Source organism: Glossina fuscipes, unplaced genomic scaffold (assembly GCF_014805625.2).
Source record: "Glossina fuscipes isolate IAEA_lab_2018 unplaced genomic scaffold, Yale_Gfus_2 2, whole genome shotgun sequence".
NCBI lineage: Eukaryota > Metazoa > Arthropoda > Insecta > Diptera > Glossinidae > Glossina > Glossina fuscipes.
In genome coordinates this window covers 15,983,737-16,003,915 of record NW_023998416.1, presented here as the reverse complement: position 1 = coordinate 16,003,915, position 20,179 = coordinate 15,983,737, and the positions used below count along the sequence as shown (strand labels likewise).

Genomic DNA, 20,179 nt, shown 5'->3' with positions numbered 1-20,179 from the left:
CACACACACACACACACACACACACACACACACACACACACACACACGCTCGCGCGCACACACACGCTTACAGATACGTACAAACCTAAAACCCATTATCTGTTATTTAACTTAGCAACATCTAGAAGACAATAACACATGCACGCATAATGTGTATTCAATTTCAAGTTAGACGTTAGACAAGTTCAAGGGGGTGTCATATAAAAAACTCACAATAGAAATCTTTCAAGTATTCTTTAATTGATGTAGTCGCTCTTCTCGTTATAAGTACATTTACGTCTACATCCATACATGTATAAAATGTATAAAAAATTCATACAAATGTCTGCTGCCTTCTCAAGCACCCGCCATATAAGGTGCCGCCGTTATTATATCAACTCAATTAAATTGTAAATATTTGATGCTTATAAACAATTTAATTTTCATTAAATTTCGATCATTGCTTTTTTTTTTGTTTCTAGTGTAGAGAGATTATATTTTTCAACATCGTTATATTGTTAAGTGTCCGATTTACTATACATAAAGAGGTATAAAGACCTAAAAAAACCAAAAAAAAGGAAAAGGCAACACTTGTACTTATACACTACTACAACACTAAGGTTATTAAAAACAGCCCACAATAAATTACGTTCGCGAAACAAATTTATTGGCCATAGCGGCTGGAGATTTGCAAAGCCAGGTAGTAGGCAGACGCTTTAGAGAGCAACACCGCAGAGACATTATTACTTACTTTTCCTTGCTTTTTTTACGACTTAATCTTGTTTTATAAAGAAAATTAATATTGAAGAGTTTTATTATTGTGTGCACGTGTGTATGAGTATTTTACAGAGACAAAGTCACAAAACTATATGCCATTGCGCATGCTTTTCTTATGTCACAAGTTAACTAACGTGTTAAAATGGCCTGGGGTTGCCCGTCGCATAACTGGGATTGAAATCAACAAATTGTCAGCCACATTAGGCGTTATGTCTACTATAATGTGATGCTGAGAGGCCACGTTTTTCCTCTCGTTTACATGCTTTTTTAAAATTCTCTTTCTATGACAACATAAAATTCATTGTCATTCAAATCATTGCGTTTATATTTTAAATAACGACAACCAACTAACATATGACAAGAAAGCACTTTGTCTCCTCTTACGACTACTGACGAAGACCAGAATACGACTGACAGTTGGTCTTCAATAACTTTGTGTTGTCCACTTTTAAAGTTCAAAGAGATTGATTAGGACTTGATTAAAATCAGTTCAATAATACAAAACTTACTCTAGGGCGCCTTGTAACGAAAATAAGCAACATTGCGCAGTTTCCTTAAGCCGAAATAAATATTAAGATTAAGTTTCACTTCAAACGAATGAACGGACTCGCTGTTTTACACCGACCTGCGCCACGCGAAGCTAGAAAATTTTGCATTCTAAATAAGTTTCTTAACGAACAACTCCTATAGTACTTTTATAACAATTTAATAGTTTTACTATACATTCAGAAACATTTCAAATATATACGAAGATAAGAAGTAAATTGAGCATCACCCGACGAGTCGAATGACAGCAGAAGTTCTCATCAGGCCACGTAGATAGAAAATTCATATCAGAAAATCATTACTGATTATTTAGAAGCACTGAAGAACTGATCTTGCGAGGGCAACTTTGTGAAAAACTATGCACAAAGGTTGGCATTTGCAACTGTCGCACATGCTCTTCTTACAAAATGATTTAAAAGTCCATCCTCTCTTAACTGCCGAGGTGGGGGTGTATACAAATTTAGAATGTTCCTGAAAAGACTTTAAAAAGGGATTGATGTTGAATCTGTCCTAAAATATTTGATTGTATTTTTCAAAATACTTAGTGCATACTTAAGCTATCCATTACTTCGCTTATCAATTTGAATAGGTTAATTAAGTTTCTGCGCAAGTACTTGAGATACACGGACCGATTCAAAGTCACTTACTGAATTGAACTGAGATTGTCTAGCCGCCTGTCCGTCTTGTATTTGCGGTGTTTCGGTCGAAGAACGAAGGCTATTGAAAATTGTCCGGATCGGTGCTTATTTCCGACCACTTCCCATATAGGGCTTCATTTGAAAAGATCATCATTATATCAATAACATTATTATTAAACGAAGTGGTATAAGATATTTAATGTTGTTACTTGCGTTCACACATTTTATAATCTTTTAATGGAATAATTTAACTTTGTTTAACTTTATTGGCCTTCTTTGATTCATTAGTTCATTAACTGCACTTTCGAGACGTGTTTTGGATCAGTCAGGAGCAGATTCGCCAAGAATGAAGGAGAACAACCGCAAAACTAGTCATTGTCGCAGCCATTGCTTTGCAAATAGATTCACACCCAACGTGACCGGGCTGCGACCGACTATCCATCCGCACCGATCTTATTTGATTTCACTGTCTAAACCTAAATAAAAAAAAAAAAACTCGGAACCCATAACTTGGCTAAAGAATAAACTTAAGTCAAACTCGCAACGAAGCCATAAATGAAAAGTTGTGCCCACAAAAATTGTCTCTAATGGTAACTACTACCTTATTGGTCAGGCAATTTTGGTACAAGCTGGGAGAATTGTATACGCGAAACGAAATGAGATGAATGGTGACCTTAATGGAAAATTGATCAAAGTGTTTTCTTAGAATGATGAAGCGGTTCTGCAAACTAACATTATGTCCTCCGATTTGATCGAAAAAATGTCACTGCTTTATCCAATTTAATAATTTTATATACCAAGGATTGTAAAAAAATAAATCTACAACATAAAATAATATGTCATTTTTCTGTAAAAGATTCTGCAAAAAGGGATTTTTTCTTGAACTTTTTCTTGAAATTCTTAAAACTAATAATTAGAAAAAACATTTTGCTTACCTTTCTTTTCAAATAATTTATCTCATGTTGAACTTTCTGTTGCTCCTTAATCTCCACTTCTTTCAGTTCGTCCAAAATTTTTTGATATTTCTCACGATTTTCTACATCTAGAGCAACATGCAAGTAGTCGTGCCAATTGCGCGAATCAAAACCCCAATGACAAGTACGATTCTCAACTTTACGATGCACATGACCTACAAATTTCTGGGGTGAAAACCAACCTTTACACTCCAAACACATAATACAAGTAGGTTTCGTATAAGAATACATATCCGGTGTACAAATGCCTTCGCATTTCCCAAAACAACGATGATAGACTTTAAAGGAGATGGCGCCCTTAGGTATATCTTCTACGTTAATGTAACTATTACGGTCAGAGCGATGCAAGAGAACGGCACATAGACGTTCAGCATCGGTACGCGTAATGAGACCGCTAGACTTGACATCTGATGGTAATATTTTAGCTGCCTTAAATTCCATGAGCTGATCGGGTGTGCATTGAGAACAAAAAATGCCCAATTCGTCAAAGCTTCGATTGATTTGTTCGAGCGAGAAATCAGCCAAAACATTATTGAGGAATTGTGGTAAACAAAGACGCATTTCGCCGCCCAAAGAAAAGCACCCAATTGTCTTACCCTCCAGACGCGTCTCGTAAAGTTCACCTGATCCGGAATCGGCAGCTGACAATATCGGCTGGGATACTTCAGGTGGAGGCGGAGGCATAATTTTGATGCTTGATGGCAAAGCAGCCACGGTTGTAGAAGTTGGCGGCCCTTCCGGAAGCTCATGAAGCGGGGGAGGAGGTTGAGGAGGAGGAACAGGTTCTGGTGAAGTGATTATTTCCTTCTTTATCAAAGGCAAGGCGGGATTGGCAGATGATGATTGTGAGGAGGCTGGCGTATTCAATGGACAATGACCGGTTTTGGCTAAATCGCAAGGACTCGAACGCATGCCAACGGCCAAGCCATGCATATCGTTTGGACCCAAACCAGGTCCAACACCAGAACCGCCATTGCCATTAATGTTGGCATCTAAAGCACAATTGGCACCAGGGGGACAGACGCCCCCTGTATTCGCTAAAGTATGACCGGGACCTTGAAGACTTTTCGGAGCAGTTGTTTGATATTTCTTCAGCACGGTGTGTATATTCGGCGGTGTTACGTATTCGGTCATATTTAATAAACCTCACGACGTTGATAACGAGACCGGCTCTTTCAGTGTAACCGTTATTATTAGTTATTTTTACTTATTCGATTTTCCTCAAAACTTTAAGTCAATTTCGAAAGAAATTGATTAAAGTTCTCTTCATCTAATATATTAAGCGGCATTTTTCGCAATTTTACTATTTTTGCTATATTTCATAAAATTTCACAATTTTTAAGATAAAAATAGATTTTTTACTTTATTTAATTTTAATAATTTTTGGCACATTTTCTAAAAATTTCCAATTTATTGTGTTTGCTTTACAAAGCCGTCGGCAAAATCACGTAATTTTCCTTTATAAAAACATCTATCGTTTTTGCGGCTTTTTTCCTACATTCAATACGTAGAATAATTGCAAAAAATTTTTTATTGTTTATTTTTCTTTTTTTTTTTTAAGACCGACACTATAACTATAAAACACAGAAATGAAAAAGATATAAAAATCACGAAACAAAAGCAATCTCTAAGCAAATCAATTCCACATACACAAAGCAATGGCTTGAACAGAAGATACAATAAATAAATGTCGAATTTTAAGACCAATAGCAATATGATGGTTAAAATAACGCTGATGATAACAGCTGCAGCAAATTTAAACTGGTGCTGCTCACTTAAGCTGTCACTTAAAGCTTATCGTATGGAAATGACGAAATTCCAATTTGAACTATCTGGCTTTCGGATTAGTGGCCGTTGTTGTAATAATCATAGATTCGACTATGTACCAGTCGTTCAATTTCTGATAAGGATGGATTTTCATAATGTTCGAGTTGAAACTTATTCATCTTTGTTTTTTGTAATTCTAAAAATCCGTGCGATTCTCTTCTGCTTATTATCGTTTCGTTCGGTACATTTGTCTGTGCTCACGTCAATAGGGATGGAGTTTAACGAGAGAGCATGAGCTGATTGTTATTGAATTGAGAAACGAGTGAATTATTGATGTGAAAGATATCTTATTTCTTGTTATGGTTATATGATTTTTGTTATTGTTTGCAGTATTCTTGTCATTACTTTAAGGCGCGTGTTTCACTCCCTCAAATATGCGTTTTTATCATTTAATTTACTAGTAATATTATTATTATTATTATTATTATTATATTAATATTAGTATTAACTATAAGTGAACCCATTCACACGTACACGCACACAAAGAGGTAAGAAGCGTGATTAGAAGTAACGAACTGCCGATGGCGAACGCGCGTAAAAATTTTTACGTTCTTATGGTTAAAGGCCAACAAATGACGAGCGACGACACAATAATAATAAGAAAACAGAGGTAAGTAACTCTATAGCGTCTTTACATCATGATTCGATGACAGTACATATATACATACATACATACTTATACAACTATATAATTGTGATGAGTGTGCAGTTTATTCTCACGTTTGGGGCTCGGATATTTTTTATATTATGCACAAAGAATGAACTGGGCTGCGGGCCGGGCAAAAAATCCCAACGCAAAGAATTATTTTAACAAATTCTTTCTAATTTTAAATTTAATACACAAACACACTCACACTCTTTAAATTTGTACGCACACATGCACATTCATGTCGTTGTTGTCGCCAGATCGAAACAATTTGCATTCACTTTTCCGTTTTGTTAGATTTGCTTAATTTTTCGATTACTTCTACAATTTTCGCATTGTTTTTCTCTTTTTTTCATTCAAAAAAAAAAAAAATTTATATATATACGTAATTTTTCGTGAGAACTTTTTTCACATTTTATTTTGCTTTGCTCCCCTTTTTTGGGTTTATCTTTCTGCCACAGATTCATTTCCCTTTTTCTCGTCATTCATTCCCTTCTTGCCAAGCACTTTATTACTATTTATAAATTTATTTTGGTTTGCATTGCATTTCATTATTGTTGTTGTAAAAATATCACAATTTCATCTAAAATTTATTTTTTATTTTCAATAAAAACTTTTGGCGTATTTTCAGAAATTCCCAACGATTTTTTTGCACATATTTTTATTTCTCTTTTACAACAACAACGCAAATACTGACGGCAGCATGCTCGAAAAAATACACGTCTTTCTCATTGTTTCGCTGCTGCTGTTATTGTTATCATTATTTTGCTCCCCCCTTCTATGAATATATACTACAATGAGTGTGCATGTGTGTAAGTTTCTGACACATCCAATATTAAAAATATTGTATTTTCTGTTTGTGTTCTTTTCTTTCCACTTTAACACTCGCGCAGCGTTCGCGTGTCAACCTTTTACGGCAAAATTTCACAACGTACACGATGCAACAACAGTTTCAGACTGTGATGCATACTTATACAATTCTTTTTATTTAATATAAAACACATAAAACACAGAGATGGCCATAAAATCTTCGGTTGTTGAGTTGTTGAATAGCAAAAGAAGAAGAAGACATAAAACACATCTGTAATTATACAACTCAAACACCTGATTCTCAAACATATGTTTATGCAAATGCTTTTAATATTTTTCAGTAAGCGCGATTAAAACCTTTTAATTTTCAAAGAGACGAACAACTTTTATTATTTATTTTGAAGAAGAAAAGAGTAAAAATTAAAACCTTTTCTTTTTCAGTTTTTCAAAGCAAAGAAAAGTTTCCGTTCTTTATTCCGGAAAGGAGTGCAAATTAAAATAATTGCGAATATAAATTTTGTTTTGCTCAATGCTTAATAGGGTGGCCAAATTACCTCAGACACTACCATGTTTGTACAACAGTTTATGACACTGGTAAAATGCGCTGTAATTCAAATACTGTAAAATTTTATTATTTCTATTTTTTTTTTAACATTATTTTGAGTAAACACAAAAGGCGGAAACGACACACGTCTTAGACTTTTACAACTTGCTTAAATGAAAAAGAGAGTTAGTTACATACCAGTAAGAGTTAAATATAATATATACTTATCTATTTTAACCATAATGATGGAAACCACGATCTATAACAAAGTTTGGCTTTCTTTTTAAGATCACGTCACAAAAACTATCTCAGATAATAATCATAATAATAAGATTAATAAAGACTTGAGTAATAAACTTTTCGTTTATGTGCCTAATTTTACACATGGCGGGTTCCCATCATTATGGTTAAAATAGATAAGTATATATTATATATAATATATTATTATATTTAATAAGCATGCCACTAAAAAGAAAAAAATATATACTAAATTACATCTATTCTATAAGATTGAATATGAATATTTTTCGGACATATAAGCCAAAAATCTATTGGCTTAGTCCATCTCCATTCAACATACCAAAAAAAAAAAAGAATATGAATATTTTAATAAGATTGGACATGGAGATTCGAAGCGCTTGACAAATTGCAAAAATATATACATTAAAAACTTAATTATACAGTTTGTTTTATTTTGCTGGTTTTTGAGTAAAATCTGTTGTTATCTTAACGCACGTTTTTAAAACAAAAATATGTAAAATATGGATGCCAAGTTATCCTTTTTTTCTAATTTTTTGCGATTCTACGTAAGCATTAACAGTGGTATTTGTAGGGAAGCTTGGCAACCCAAAATTGATTGAACGCGCCAATTCTTTATTAGTTCGGTGTGCATTAACTTTCTATTCTATTAGTTCTTTGTTTGTGCTATTATAATTAAAAATATGGACTTGAATGATGCAGTTTTAACCTGCGGTGTTAATCTACAATGGATGAATGTTCTTGGTGTGATTGGTCGCAAACTCACTTATAAGATCGCCACATTAAGATTGATACGAAATGACATACGTGAGCTCTTCATTGAACTGGCTACGGACAAAAGTAAACCTCTAAAGTTCAGAATGAAGAATATAATAATGCACAAGAAATTCATGTCTGAGGGTAAAGCATCCATTAATTTTAAAACTGAAAATTGCGTTATGTATATATCAAATGCACCTCCCGCACCGCTGATGTATTTCTTAAGAACTGTTTTCATTAAAATAAATGGCAATGAACAAATAGATGAAATAGCAGCCCAAAAGCAATTGCGGGCACACATGTTATCGGAAAAACCGTCAATATTCGAGGAAGTATCACCTGTTACAACATCTGAAATGGTTTTGGCTCGGAAGAAGGCTGGTCTCATAACGAAAAATACTCCTTTGTTGGGCGAGAGTAGGAAACGTAAATATGAGGAAATCAGAAATGGTGATGGATTGATGAACAAAGCGCCTGCTGCTAAAAAACTTTACCAGGAATCGCCACAAAACGATTTGAAAGCAGAAGATTCTATAAAATTGTGTACAGAACAGATGGAAGTCTTGCGGGCTTGTACTTCTGGTAAGAACGTTTTCTTTACTGGTTCAGCGGGAACGGGAAAAAGTTTTCTACTTCGTAAAATTATCTCAGCTTTGCCTCCGGATGGAACCGTCTCCACAGCTTCTACAGGTGTAGCAGCTTGTTTAATAAGTAACCTTCTTAAACGTATTGCAAATTAAAATATTTATGAGAACTTTTATTAGGTGGAGTTACTTTGCACGGCTTCGCTGGTATCGGAAGTGGTGAGGCTTCATTGCAACGTTGCTATGAATTGGCGTCACGTCCTTCGTCAGCTCAAGCCTGGCGAAAATGTAAACGGTTAATTATTGATGAAATTTCTATGGTGGATGGAGAATTTTTCGATGTAAGCTTTAAAAGTAGGCGAAGATTTTATGAAATAACCTAGAATTGTGCTTATGTTACAGAAAATTGAAGCCGTAGCGCGTCATGTACGTCGTAATGATCGCCCTTTTGGTGGTATTCAACTTATACTTTGTGGTGATTTTTTGCAACTGCCGCCGGTGACCAAACGGAATCCTACTTTAGGAAACGTTGACGCACAGCAGCAACGCTTTTGCTTTCAATCAAACGCTTGGGAAAAGTGCATTGAATTCGTTTTTGAACTGAAAGATGTTCATCGTCAATCCGACCCTGAATTTATAAAAATTCTGAATCATATACGTATTGGCCACGTCAATGAAGGAATAACAAAGCGTTTGATAGCGACTTCAAAACAGATCATTGAAAGTAATGGCATTTTGGCTACTCAGCTGTGTTCACACACTAATGACGCCGATTGCATTAATGAGACCAAGCTCGAAAACTTGGCAGGAGAAAAGGTTCTCTTTAAAGCTGAGGACTCTGATGCACATATGACGAAACAGTTGGATGCGCAGGTCCAAGTGACATCAGAACTTTACTTGAAAGTTAACGCACAGGTGATGTTATTAAAAAATGTGAATATATCATCAGGCTTAGTAAACGGTGCCCGCGGTGTCATTGTGCGTATAGAAAAGGGCCTGCCGGTAGTGCGTTTTAAAAACAACATGGAGTACACATGTAAACAGGAGAAATGGATTATCAAAACCCCTTCAGGCGGAACAGTAACGAGACGCCAAGTTCCTCTGAAATTAGCCTGGGCATTCTCTATACATAAGAGTCAAGGACTAACACTAGATTGCGTTGAAATGTCGTTATCAAAAGTGTTCGAAGCTGGCCAGGCCTATGTAGCTTTATCCAGAGCAAAATCCTTAGATTCTTTACGTATATTGGATTTTGATGCTAAGCAAGTATGGGCTAATGCTCACGTGCTACAGTATTACAAATTATTCAGACGACGTTTACAAAATATCACAATGATACCTTTAGGATCGAGAACCGCAGAAGAAAAGGAACGCAAAACTGCGAAAAATGCAAATAGTTTAGACAAATTAAAAAAAAGTCTCATGAACAAACCTTTAGTCTCCATTAGTTAATTCGTTGTAATTGAAGACTGGCTTTCCTAATTAGAATTAAGATTTAAACAAATTATAGCCTAGACAAAAACTATAGACTTTTAGTAGCATTAAATTTCAAATTACTACTTTTACTACCGTACAAAATTGAACACCACTTTTCAGCCAATATATGATAATGAAAAATCTCCAATTTTTCTATTGATAGATTTGGTGTTTTACTCGTGCTGATCGCTTCTATACATTTTTGCTATTCTTATTAAGAAAATAAACCGAATTACTCTTCAGGCACTTCCTCACGTTTATTTTTGCCGGTACCAACTGGGCCATAACGGCGCTCCCAAATTAAACGATGTTTTTGCTTCATATAAGCTGACTTCGCATTCGCATAACCACCCAAATCGCCATCTATTCAAAAAATACATGTTTACTAAAAATTAGTCTCGCAATAATAAAACTTTTACATTTGATAAACCAATTTTCAGCTGCCTTTTCATATTGTTCTAAAGTTTCTTTACACTTCTCAAGATGATCTGGGGCTTCATACATCGTACAGTCCTCGAAACGTTGTCGTAAAATAGAGACGACTTCATTGTCCACCATCCGATCACGACGAAACTGTTGATCGGCTTCAAATCGGCACACCACATCATCAGTATAGCACTGGTCGATGGTGGGTACGCGGCGATATTGTTGATGATACCATGGATATTTTTTTTGATTCGGTTCAACGATACTTTCTGTCAGTAAAGAAACATTTTTATTTGTAAACAAATTTAATTGACATTTGGGGTTATGTTATTATGTAATGTAATGTAGTAGTAAAAAGCATATCGATTTCAATAAAGTAGTGTACTTTTATAAATTCACCTTAGCTCAAATTACCTCTAAACCACGTTACTGGCTTATCGAACATATCATAAACAGCATTGGAAAAAGCTTCCAATGGGTTGCGAGCTTCAGGCATATTTACGTTTTCGCTGTTGTTGATACTATTGCGGCTGCTTGGCTGAAATACATCACAAGAATTGGAAAGGTAAGAAGTGCCTAAACATTGCTCAGGAACGGGATTTTTTTCTTTTTATATTTATTTTTACTTACTGTATCCAAATAAGTTTTCGGAAAGAACTCTGAATTTTTCTATAAAATTTTCCTAACTCGATACATAAACACGTACAACAGCTGTTTCGAAATGTCAACAATGACTAAATATAGAGGTGACTTTAATTAAACATATCTGTCTCAACAATTAAGAGTTAGGCTAGGAGACGGTTTCCATCCCATAATGTACCACTTGTGGTACTGGGTATATTAAGTTTGGGCTAAATTTATAATAATAGTAATAATAATTTTATAAGTTAGCCTAAAAGTAGACCGCCACAATTTTTTTTTATAAAATTAAACAAAACTGGCTTAATTTTCTGCTAATTTACAGAACAAACGCTATACTCTGTGCTAATTTACAGAGCGAACGTAATACTTTATGTTAATTGTAAAGCCGCCGCCAAAGGTGCCCCAATTTTATATTTTTCATTACTTGGCAACGGTATTTGTCCAACCTAGAAAACTAGTTATGACAACGGAGCGTTAGCAACGCAAACATAGAACCACTACTTTTTGAACATTTAACAGACTGAATGGCGTTAACATTTAAGTTGTTAAGTTGGGCTTTTAACCATTTATATCTATTATAAGCGACTCTGTGCTTTGCTTTTCAACAGGGAATTTAGCGAGGGCATTTTTTAAAAATTATGACGGTTTAATTCTAAGCTAACTTGTAAAATACAAGAAATTTTAAATGTTCGATATTAACCTTTCACACATTCAATTAGGTAAAAATCTTCACACTTTCAAGCATGTATGACATTGAGAATCTATGACTAAGAAAATAGGATTTCGATCATTTAAAGTCTCTGAAGGGCTAGTCAGCAAACATTGTACGAATATATGTGTACTAGTTATACATTTTAACTCACCTCTCTCCATAGGTATTATGCATGCACTGGCACGACATTGAGTTAAAAGTCGAGACTCTTGCCACTCAGGCGGATAACTGGTAAAATTAAATAAGTTTAGTTCGCGTATTTTCCAAAACACAGATAAAAAGCGACCAAGTGAAGGAAGAAGAATCGGAAACAATCAGGAAACCATTAAAATCATTAAAAAGAATAACAATTTCTTTTATATATATCTATATATATATATATCTATATATATTAATAAAGCTATGTTAAGTATATAATAAAGCTATTATATAAATAAAGCTAAATATAAATTATATAAATTAATATACAACAACAGGAAAGAAGTTTGATTTTCCCAATGACAAATCAAAGCGGTTGAAAAAGTGTTTGTTGCGATGGGTTATTTAAAATTAAATTTTGGGTTTAATGACAACAAGTGCTGTTTACGAAATTTTGGAACATTTAAAGTCGAATGCCCAGTTTGGTTGGATTCATCATTAAGAGCCATTAGTCTTTTTCTGGTTGCGGTTGTTCTAAACTTGGATTCCATACTTTTATTCGATATCCGAGCTTTTATATCTTTTAATTCAGTTTCATAATCCGTTTCCTGCAAATCATCTTGACATTCTCTTAGAATATTTTGTATGGATATTTTGCTCTCTTCTGATATGGAGATTTTTTTACCATTCGCTGTTTGAAAACCTGCAGAAATAAAAAAATAAATAAAAAAATTAGCATAAAACGAGTGTGAGGAATATTAATGTCATATTTTGGATTATTTGCTTATTTCCATTGGGAGAGTTATTTATCTTCTCGTTTTGATCTAAGATTATGGAGGCAAATAAGTCATCGTCATCTTCATCCCAATTTTCACTTATCCCAGTTTTACACTGGTTAGATGGTACTAAAGCTGAAAAATTCTCGATTAATTTAAATATTGTCTCATTGCAGATTTTAAAAACAACTTACTTTCATTTACGTTGTACGTGTCCTCTTTCTCGATATAACCACGATCTGAAGCTGCAAAGTTAGGGTTGTTCAAAAAAGCCTATAAAGAGCAACGTACTTTCTGAGATGGACTTGTCATGATTGCTATCAATAGCGGCCTTAAATTTTTCCTGCAAATTTGATTTTGCCTTTTCTCTAAATTCACGGCTATAATTTCTTTTCGGTTTCTCCTGTAATATAAATAAAGGCGACCGCTCCAAATTTCTGTCAGGCGACATAAATAAATCACAAATATTGATCTTTGTAGGGGGTTTCTTAAAGCAGATATGGAAAATTTCGGCCTTCTACCTTTTATAATTGCTGAGTAACTAGCAAAAACCCACAAATTTTTGTTAAGATAAAGGGAGTTGTGTTCAGTTTATACCCTACTACGGGGATCTGCGCTGACCAATTTGGCTCGTTTTCAGTACCAACTTTTTCACAAAAACTTTCGAATTTGCAGTCGATGCCTTTATTTGTACAACCAGTAGAGTGGCAATAGCAAACACCACACAGACACACAGACGGACAGACATGGCTTAATCAGTTCGTAATTGCATGCTGCTCAACAATACTTTACCGAGTGTCTGAAGCTTCCTTCTGGGTATTAAATACATTATGGAAAAAGCAAAATGAGTATCCCGTCCTTCAGTAGTGGGTATAAAAAGATAAGTCCACTAATTCTCCTTCTGTTTCTTCCTCTGTCTCGATCAATAAAAAAAAAAAAAAAACTTTATCACCTGCACGCTGACAACTTGCACGCCTTCATTTTGGGCTTCTAATACATCGTATAAGTGTCTAAGGATCTGCTTCTACTCTCCTATCCATCTATCCCAAGGTGAACAGTCTGTAACGTCACGCCAGCTAGTTTGTAAACTATATGCACGACAGACTGACACATTCAACATAAATTCTTTTTCAAATTTGTTTGAATATATATGGAAAGAGAATATTCTTTTTTTTTTGAAAATAGGATAAAATCGAATGCCACGCCTATAAAAATTGTATAAAACTATTCAGGAGACGTACAAGGGGAGATGAATTTAATTTAATTTTCAACTAATATCGAAACTAATATCAAAACTCTTTAAGGCATTACTCAGTGCGACCATTGAAAAGTTTGCCATTGCTTATCGTATAGAGCGTGTTCTGAAATCAGTCAACATTTGAATGCAATTTTTAAACCAAACTTTTTTTTATGGTTTAATTGTTTGTCTGTTCACAGGCTATATTTACTAAACCCTGTGATGACGGTTGGACGGTCCATGGTAATTCTGAAACAAGCAAAATCCTTATATTATTTATTTTTATAGCTATGTGAGCACTTCTACAGCACGATTTAACGCTGGAACTATGCGGGTTAATTGTTGACGTTTCTCAGCGGACATAAGGCGCGTAAAACACGAAAATTGTTTTTGATTTTCTATATATTTGAAATATATATTATATAAATATCTTTAAACAATTTTTCTGCATCTAGTCTTAGGTCTTAGGTCAGACGCAACAATGAAAATAAGTGGCTGATATTTCGAGCTCACATTTGTTGATCGGTTAAGAAACAGAGATTGAAAAATTCGTCCGATCTGATCACCTCCACGCCTATAACCTCTAAAAACAGCGACATTCTTGTAACTTCTTGTTTTCAAAACTCTGCTAACGAAATGAGAAACAGAACCATTTGCATGTCTTCGGTCCCAAAAAAGATCACGACAAGTTTCGGATCTTCATCTTTGCGTCTGTGGCGTTTCGAAAAAGATTATTGATCAAATTGCTCCATTAGGCAAATACGCTTCAATTGTAATTCTTTTTCTTTTGAAATAATTAATAGTTTTCTTTAAAAATCTACATTGGATAGGCCGCTGATCCTTATACTAATCGTATGTCCAAAAAAAAAAATAATACTTTGGGGTTCGGAGTCGTATTTGCCCTATGAACGTACGATATTTGCAAATAACCATTTCTTTTTAACTTTTAATAAAATGTTATGGGGGTGTTTTTGTTTGAAGGCAAGTTATCTTCAAAATATACTCTATTTTAGAGACAAATAAAAACGGTATAGTCGGGGAAGATTGGCTGCTGGATAGCCTACGCGACTTCGCAGAATACAGTTATTCAATCGAGTTCGTAATGACACACAAAAGTTAAACATTATTTTTATGCAAAGGTATACGATGATGAAAACGCGCATATACCTAATGGGCGGCGGTATCTAAAAAATAGAGCCACATGGTCCATATCGACTAAAATTAATTTCTATGTCAGTTTATTGTTATGAAATAATTTTCTCAATAAGGTGTTAAATATTACACCTTTTGACTATATAAAGATTCGATTATAGGAGAGAGAGCTCAAAAAAAAGTTTTGCCAACCGAAACAAGTATTTCATAACAATTTAGAATGTTCAAATACGATTACAAAGCGAGTTTTGTCGGTAAATCTTTTCACGTCTGTCCATGTAATTTTGCGTTCAAGTTTAAGTTCGCAATTATTAAGATATTTTGATGAGGGACGAACGCTAATAAAAATGGTTTCCGATTCACACTTTTTCGACCACCTCCTATGTAATACCCTATTTTGGAAAGACATCGTATGGAAAAAATGGCAATTTTCAAAATTTTTTGAGAAAAGTCGAATAGTATATCGGCATTCTAAATTAGTACGAAAACTTTGGATCGTCTAGGGCAACTTCTGAACTATTTCTTATATAACGAAAACCGAATAGTATGAACAAAAGGTCTAAGTTTCAATGCTTCATGATAAAAATCCGATCACAATAATAATTTACGATAAAAAAATGCACTCTACAAATTTTGGACCACCTACCCCTATTTTTGGATCTAACCTTATATAAAGATTTTTACGAAAATTTTTGCTCTTTAAAGAAGAAAAATTTAAGTCTTAATATGTTGTGTTGAAAATTGATCCATAACAGTAATTTGATATAAAAATGAACTCTACCAAATTTCCATGACGTACGCCTATTTTCCGATTCTAGCCTTTATAAGGATATGCACGAAAATTTTTTGTTTTTCAGGCAGAAGAGTCCATTTCTTTAGATTTCATGATAAACATTGTTCCATAATAGTAGTTTAGTATAAAAATTAATTATGCTGAGTTTTGAATATCTGCCACAATTTTTGAACCTCTCGGCCAGAACCGTTCTTGCGGAAAGTAAGCCTTTATTTATTTGCAAAGCGATCTGATTTTTCAGATACAGTCACACAATAGTTAGCTCCTATAAAAACAGGATATTATTTTTGTTTTCTATCACAAAAATAAGAATTATATTAGACAATGTGTTGTAGGGTATTTAATAGTCGGCCTAGTCCGACTATAATGTTTTCATTTGTTTTGAATAAAGAACATCGTGTTGTTAAATTACACGTGCTAAAAAATAAATGAAAATAACCATTACAGTTATTATCTCTTTGGGACTTGCGTTCGCTATCCCTCACCACAAAGCAATTAATAAAAAGTGCACAGCTTGCAAACCAGATTTCTAAAATTTAGTTATTAATCTTTAGCAATTTTTTTTTTGCAATTTTTACATATATTATTTATTATTTTGAAGTATGTGAAAAGCCCAGAAGTGCGTATCGCAGACGCTCTTAAGGGATTAGAAAAATATGAAAAGTTGCACTTTGATAAGGAGACCTATTTAAAAAGCAGAGACACAATGTTATCTAAAAATCGAAGACGATAGAAAAGCTTCTGCCTTCAATGAACTCATCCTCATCTAACAGTTAAAATGCAGACTGTAGTGTGTGGAATTTTCCTGTTATTTTAGAAATAAATTTCTCCTCGAAATTTTTGTCGTTTTATTGAGCAGAAATGTGTTTAATTTGAATATGTTGGGAGACAGACACACTATAAGACATATTCCTTTTCCTGAATAATGGAAATAGTCAAATAGATTTGATAGCGTTCAGCTTGTTACCCGTCCATTGATATCGCATGGAGGGTCTTGAAACTTTAGGAGAAAACTTGGCGTGGAAAGCATACAACCTAATAATTTCCTTTTAACGCAGGCTTCCAAATTAGCCTTTAGAAGTTAAAAGTTGATATAAGAGTCATTAGTTGCAATACACAAGCGTCCAAATCTGCTTGATTGGGTCTCAGGGATGATTAGTGGGAGGATTGGAAAATAATGAGAGGCTAGTGGTAGAGTAATCCTAGGATAATCGGAACTATTGAAAAGCAATTTTGTTGCTGAATTTTGCGGACCGACGGACAGCAAACTTAGAGCGATTCGGAAAGTGACCCTGAAAGTGGTTCTGAATCGATCGGTGTAATAAAGGGTTGAGCCTATCTTATGTGCTCCTGACTATTATATACGTCGGCATAAACGTCACATACCCTGCATCCAGGGACATTTCACTGTCTATGCTGTATCACAAGTGGTCGAGTACATACGCAACAGAGAATTTCCTTTGGAGAGATAACACATTACACATTTTTCAATAATTGCGATGCAGAAGAACATTGAGAAAGAAATGTTAACCTATGCGTTTCTATTTTGTATATATAGTATAAATATGCTTACATATTAATTTTGATGTATTGAAGACATGATATATTGCTTTCTTCAAAAGATTATGACTCTCGTGCGATTACGTACGTTTGATAACACTTGGCTGATGTAATTTATTGCCGGAATTGCATCGAGTGCGTTTGCTGTCTGGCCGAACGAATACCGTTCTTACGATATCTAGCAAGTAATGTTAACTCCGGAGACAATGTCATTAAAACAAATGATGGTTTATTAGTCTACGTCGTAGCGACCTTTGAAATATAAGACAATATAACCTACATACACATCATATATTTCGTCTGCATGTATTTTCATGTTAAGAAAGTTCAGTACTCGATTAATATGATTTTGAAGTCTTTTTCTTTTATTAATTTTGTATTCGTACCCATAAAAATTTATTGGCTGATATTTTGCGACCTTATTATTGCATCAGAGATAATTTGTCACGTCAGGGAATACAAAACTTTGATAAGATCTCTTGCAGTGCGAACGTGCGAAGACTGAAATTGTTTTAAGAAGGATGACTTAATTTCCTAGTGAATGCAGAGAAAGGAAAACGTAACGAATTAATTTGAACTTGAAAATGTAAATAAATTAATATAGAGAAAAAAAAAACAGAATTAAATTTTTTATTTTTCTAAATATTGTTTTGAACAAATATTCGTTACTTTATTATTATTCTTATTATTATTATGTGGGCAATCCATACCGCGATCTAAAATATCTATTGTGCACGCGCATGGCTGTAGCCTTCCAGCTTTAGACCATCATATAGTATCCGGTGTTATGAAGTGTTTGCTAAACACTTTGTGCCCGATTCTGCAGATGACGTTGCCTTTTCTTAGGGCACGAAGGGACGTTTCGCTTGTTCCTTGATAGAATCTGCATGAATCGGTATCGGAAGATATCTATGTTATTCAGTTGATATCTGTGAGAATTATGACTGCTGGAAAAACCGGTGACCAATCGCAGATCTCGTCTTTTTAGTTCCAGTAGCTTATGTACTGCTCGGGAAAATTTTATAAATTTTTTTGCTGCCGATAGCAATGCGACCTTTCCTCCGCCTATTACGATACCATCCTATTAATTTGGCTTCTTGGTACGCCGCGGAGGGGTCACGAACCTATCAAAGTCCGTCGTGCTCTCCTGTTAACCAGACAGTCAACCTTCTTATTGTGTTCAATGACTGAATGGCCAGGTACCCACATTCTAGGTACGTTTGGCGGCACTCCAGCACGAATGTAGATGTTATTGCTTGCCCTTTTAGGGCCTTACCTTTGAAATAAAAATGTTCTTGCGTAGGAGAGCTGAAGACATTTTACATAAAATGTAGTTATTTTTGATTATTTCAAACAATGAAATCTTGATCTTCCATCCTCCAGGGAAACTTATACCACACTTTGAAAGTTTGTCTTGGAAATCAAAAGCGGTCTTAAATTAAAGGTTTTTGCCTTAGTTTGCAAAAATCAAAATATTTAATAGTTACATCTTTCAAAAAGTTTGAGTTACAATCATTATACTCCACAACACTTGTGGCATAAGACTGAAGTGTGTGCGAACGTGGGTAACACCAAGAAGCACCTTTCGTTCTGCCGATCGATTTACAATCACTTTGTCAATCGATTAAAACTTTAGGTCTGTTTGGCTTGTTTTCTTGAGTTCAGACTTCAGGTCGCAATTTTTAAGATATTTTGATAAATTTTGGCACTAACCTGCTTTTTTTGAACCTCGTCTTACTCAGCTTTTATATGGCAAAATATCTAATTTTGATTATTTTATGCTGAAATTTAGTTATAATAGCAAATTGGCATAGAAGTGATCTTTACCGAATTTGGACCAAGTAGGTCTATTTTTTGAATCTATCCTATAAAAGGAATACGGTGAAATGTAAAACCTTATATACCTTATAAAAACCAAATTGTTAGCGTTTTATGATAAAAATTTCCTCATGATAATGATTTGGCATAATTTGGGCAATTTTTGAGCCCCCTCCCATATAACGAAAACTCAAGTTAATACGACAAACAAGTATCATTTTCAATGCTTCATGATGAAAATTATATCATAATAGTAACTTAAAATAAAAAAATTAACTGTACCAAATTTTAACCATCTCGGCCTAACTTAATAAGGATTTTCACGAAAATTGAACCTTTCTAGAGCAGAAAAATGATGAAAACTTACCCCTAATAGTAATTTCTTACAAAAATGAACTGAATGATCTATTTTTGGATCCTGCCATATGTAAGGATTAAACTTGTACTAAATTAGCTGGCGTTCCCCAGCTGGGTCCGCTTTCCCATAAATACGCACATGGAAAAAATGCCTTTATATAGAAGCAAAATAAAATTGTTCCGTTCTATCATAAAAATAACAATTGTGTTAGACCGTGTGGTGTAGGATCGGCCTTGCCCGCCTATAATATTCTTATATTGGTATATATATGAAGTGATTTACAATTTGTTTGCACAACATATACTGACATGTTATAAATATATATGGTAATACTATGTTAAATAGGGTATATATCTAGAGGGAGTTCCGTTAGATACCTTAAAAGGATTTAACGGCGTTCGTCCTATGATTATGTCGCTTTTTGTTCATTAGTATGTAGACATGCAAGACTATATGAATTGCAAGATATGGCTTGTCTTTACACAAGGATCAAACGCGAAATTTGTGCATTTTTTGCAACCGGAAACACGCTTATGTAGTGGGTGTCAAAGATTTTTTCTAAGGCAAATTAAGTTTTTTCGTTCGTTCCCCTTGAAATTCTATCTAAAGAAACATTTTTCTAATGACTAATGACAAGCTATTTTCAAATCTCCTCTAATTTAGAGCAATTACTAATAATTAAAATATTTATTTGCTACGAGTTATCGTTATCTTTGAAAGAAACTGTTTTTATTTCATTGAGAAATATT

At 34.2% G+C, this 20,179-nt stretch overlaps 3 protein-coding genes across 4 annotated transcripts in view; 1 reads left to right on the top strand and 2 right to left on the bottom strand.

Moving 5' to 3' along the window:
• LOC119632781 (protein split ends) overlaps positions 1–4,279 on the bottom strand; it is a 152,087-nt gene extending 147,808 nt beyond the window's left edge. The window contains exon 1 of the mRNA XM_038025859.1: positions 2,876–4,279. Within this exon, the coding sequence (XP_037881787.1) occupies positions 2,876–4,048 (1,173 nt within the window). The 5' untranslated portion in view covers positions 4,049–4,279. The remainder of the gene's footprint in view (positions 1–2,875) is intronic.
• A 3,402-nt stretch (positions 4,280–7,681) lies between these two features.
• On the top strand, positions 7,682–9,816 carry LOC119634074 (ATP-dependent DNA helicase PIF1). Its single transcript, XM_038028005.1, has 3 exons — positions 7,682–8,469; positions 8,523–8,683; positions 8,745–9,816. Exons 1-3 carry the CDS (start codon positions 7,683–7,685, stop codon positions 9,792–9,794), a joined length of 1,998 nt encoding a protein of 665 aa, XP_037883933.1. The 5' UTR covers position 7,682; the 3' UTR covers positions 9,795–9,816.
• Positions 9,817–9,952: 136 nt separating this feature from the next.
• On the bottom strand, positions 9,953–10,977 carry LOC119634075 (NADH dehydrogenase [ubiquinone] 1 beta subcomplex subunit 10). 2 transcript variants are annotated; one of them, XM_038028006.1, is made up of 4 exons: positions 10,875–10,977; positions 10,659–10,782; positions 10,238–10,513; positions 9,953–10,181 (listed from the first exon to the last, which is right to left on the bottom strand). In XM_038028006.1, the coding sequence occupies exons 2-4, from the start codon at positions 10,738–10,740 to the stop codon at positions 10,051–10,053; spliced, it is 489 nt and encodes a 162-aa protein (XP_037883934.1). In that variant the 5' UTR covers positions 10,741–10,782; positions 10,875–10,977; the 3' UTR covers positions 9,953–10,050. The 2 variants fall into 2 exon arrangements, with proteins under 2 accessions (XP_037883934.1, XP_037883935.1); XM_038028007.1 differs by having other exon boundaries at positions 10,865–10,967.
• Positions 10,978–20,179: the final 9,202 nt, after the last annotated feature.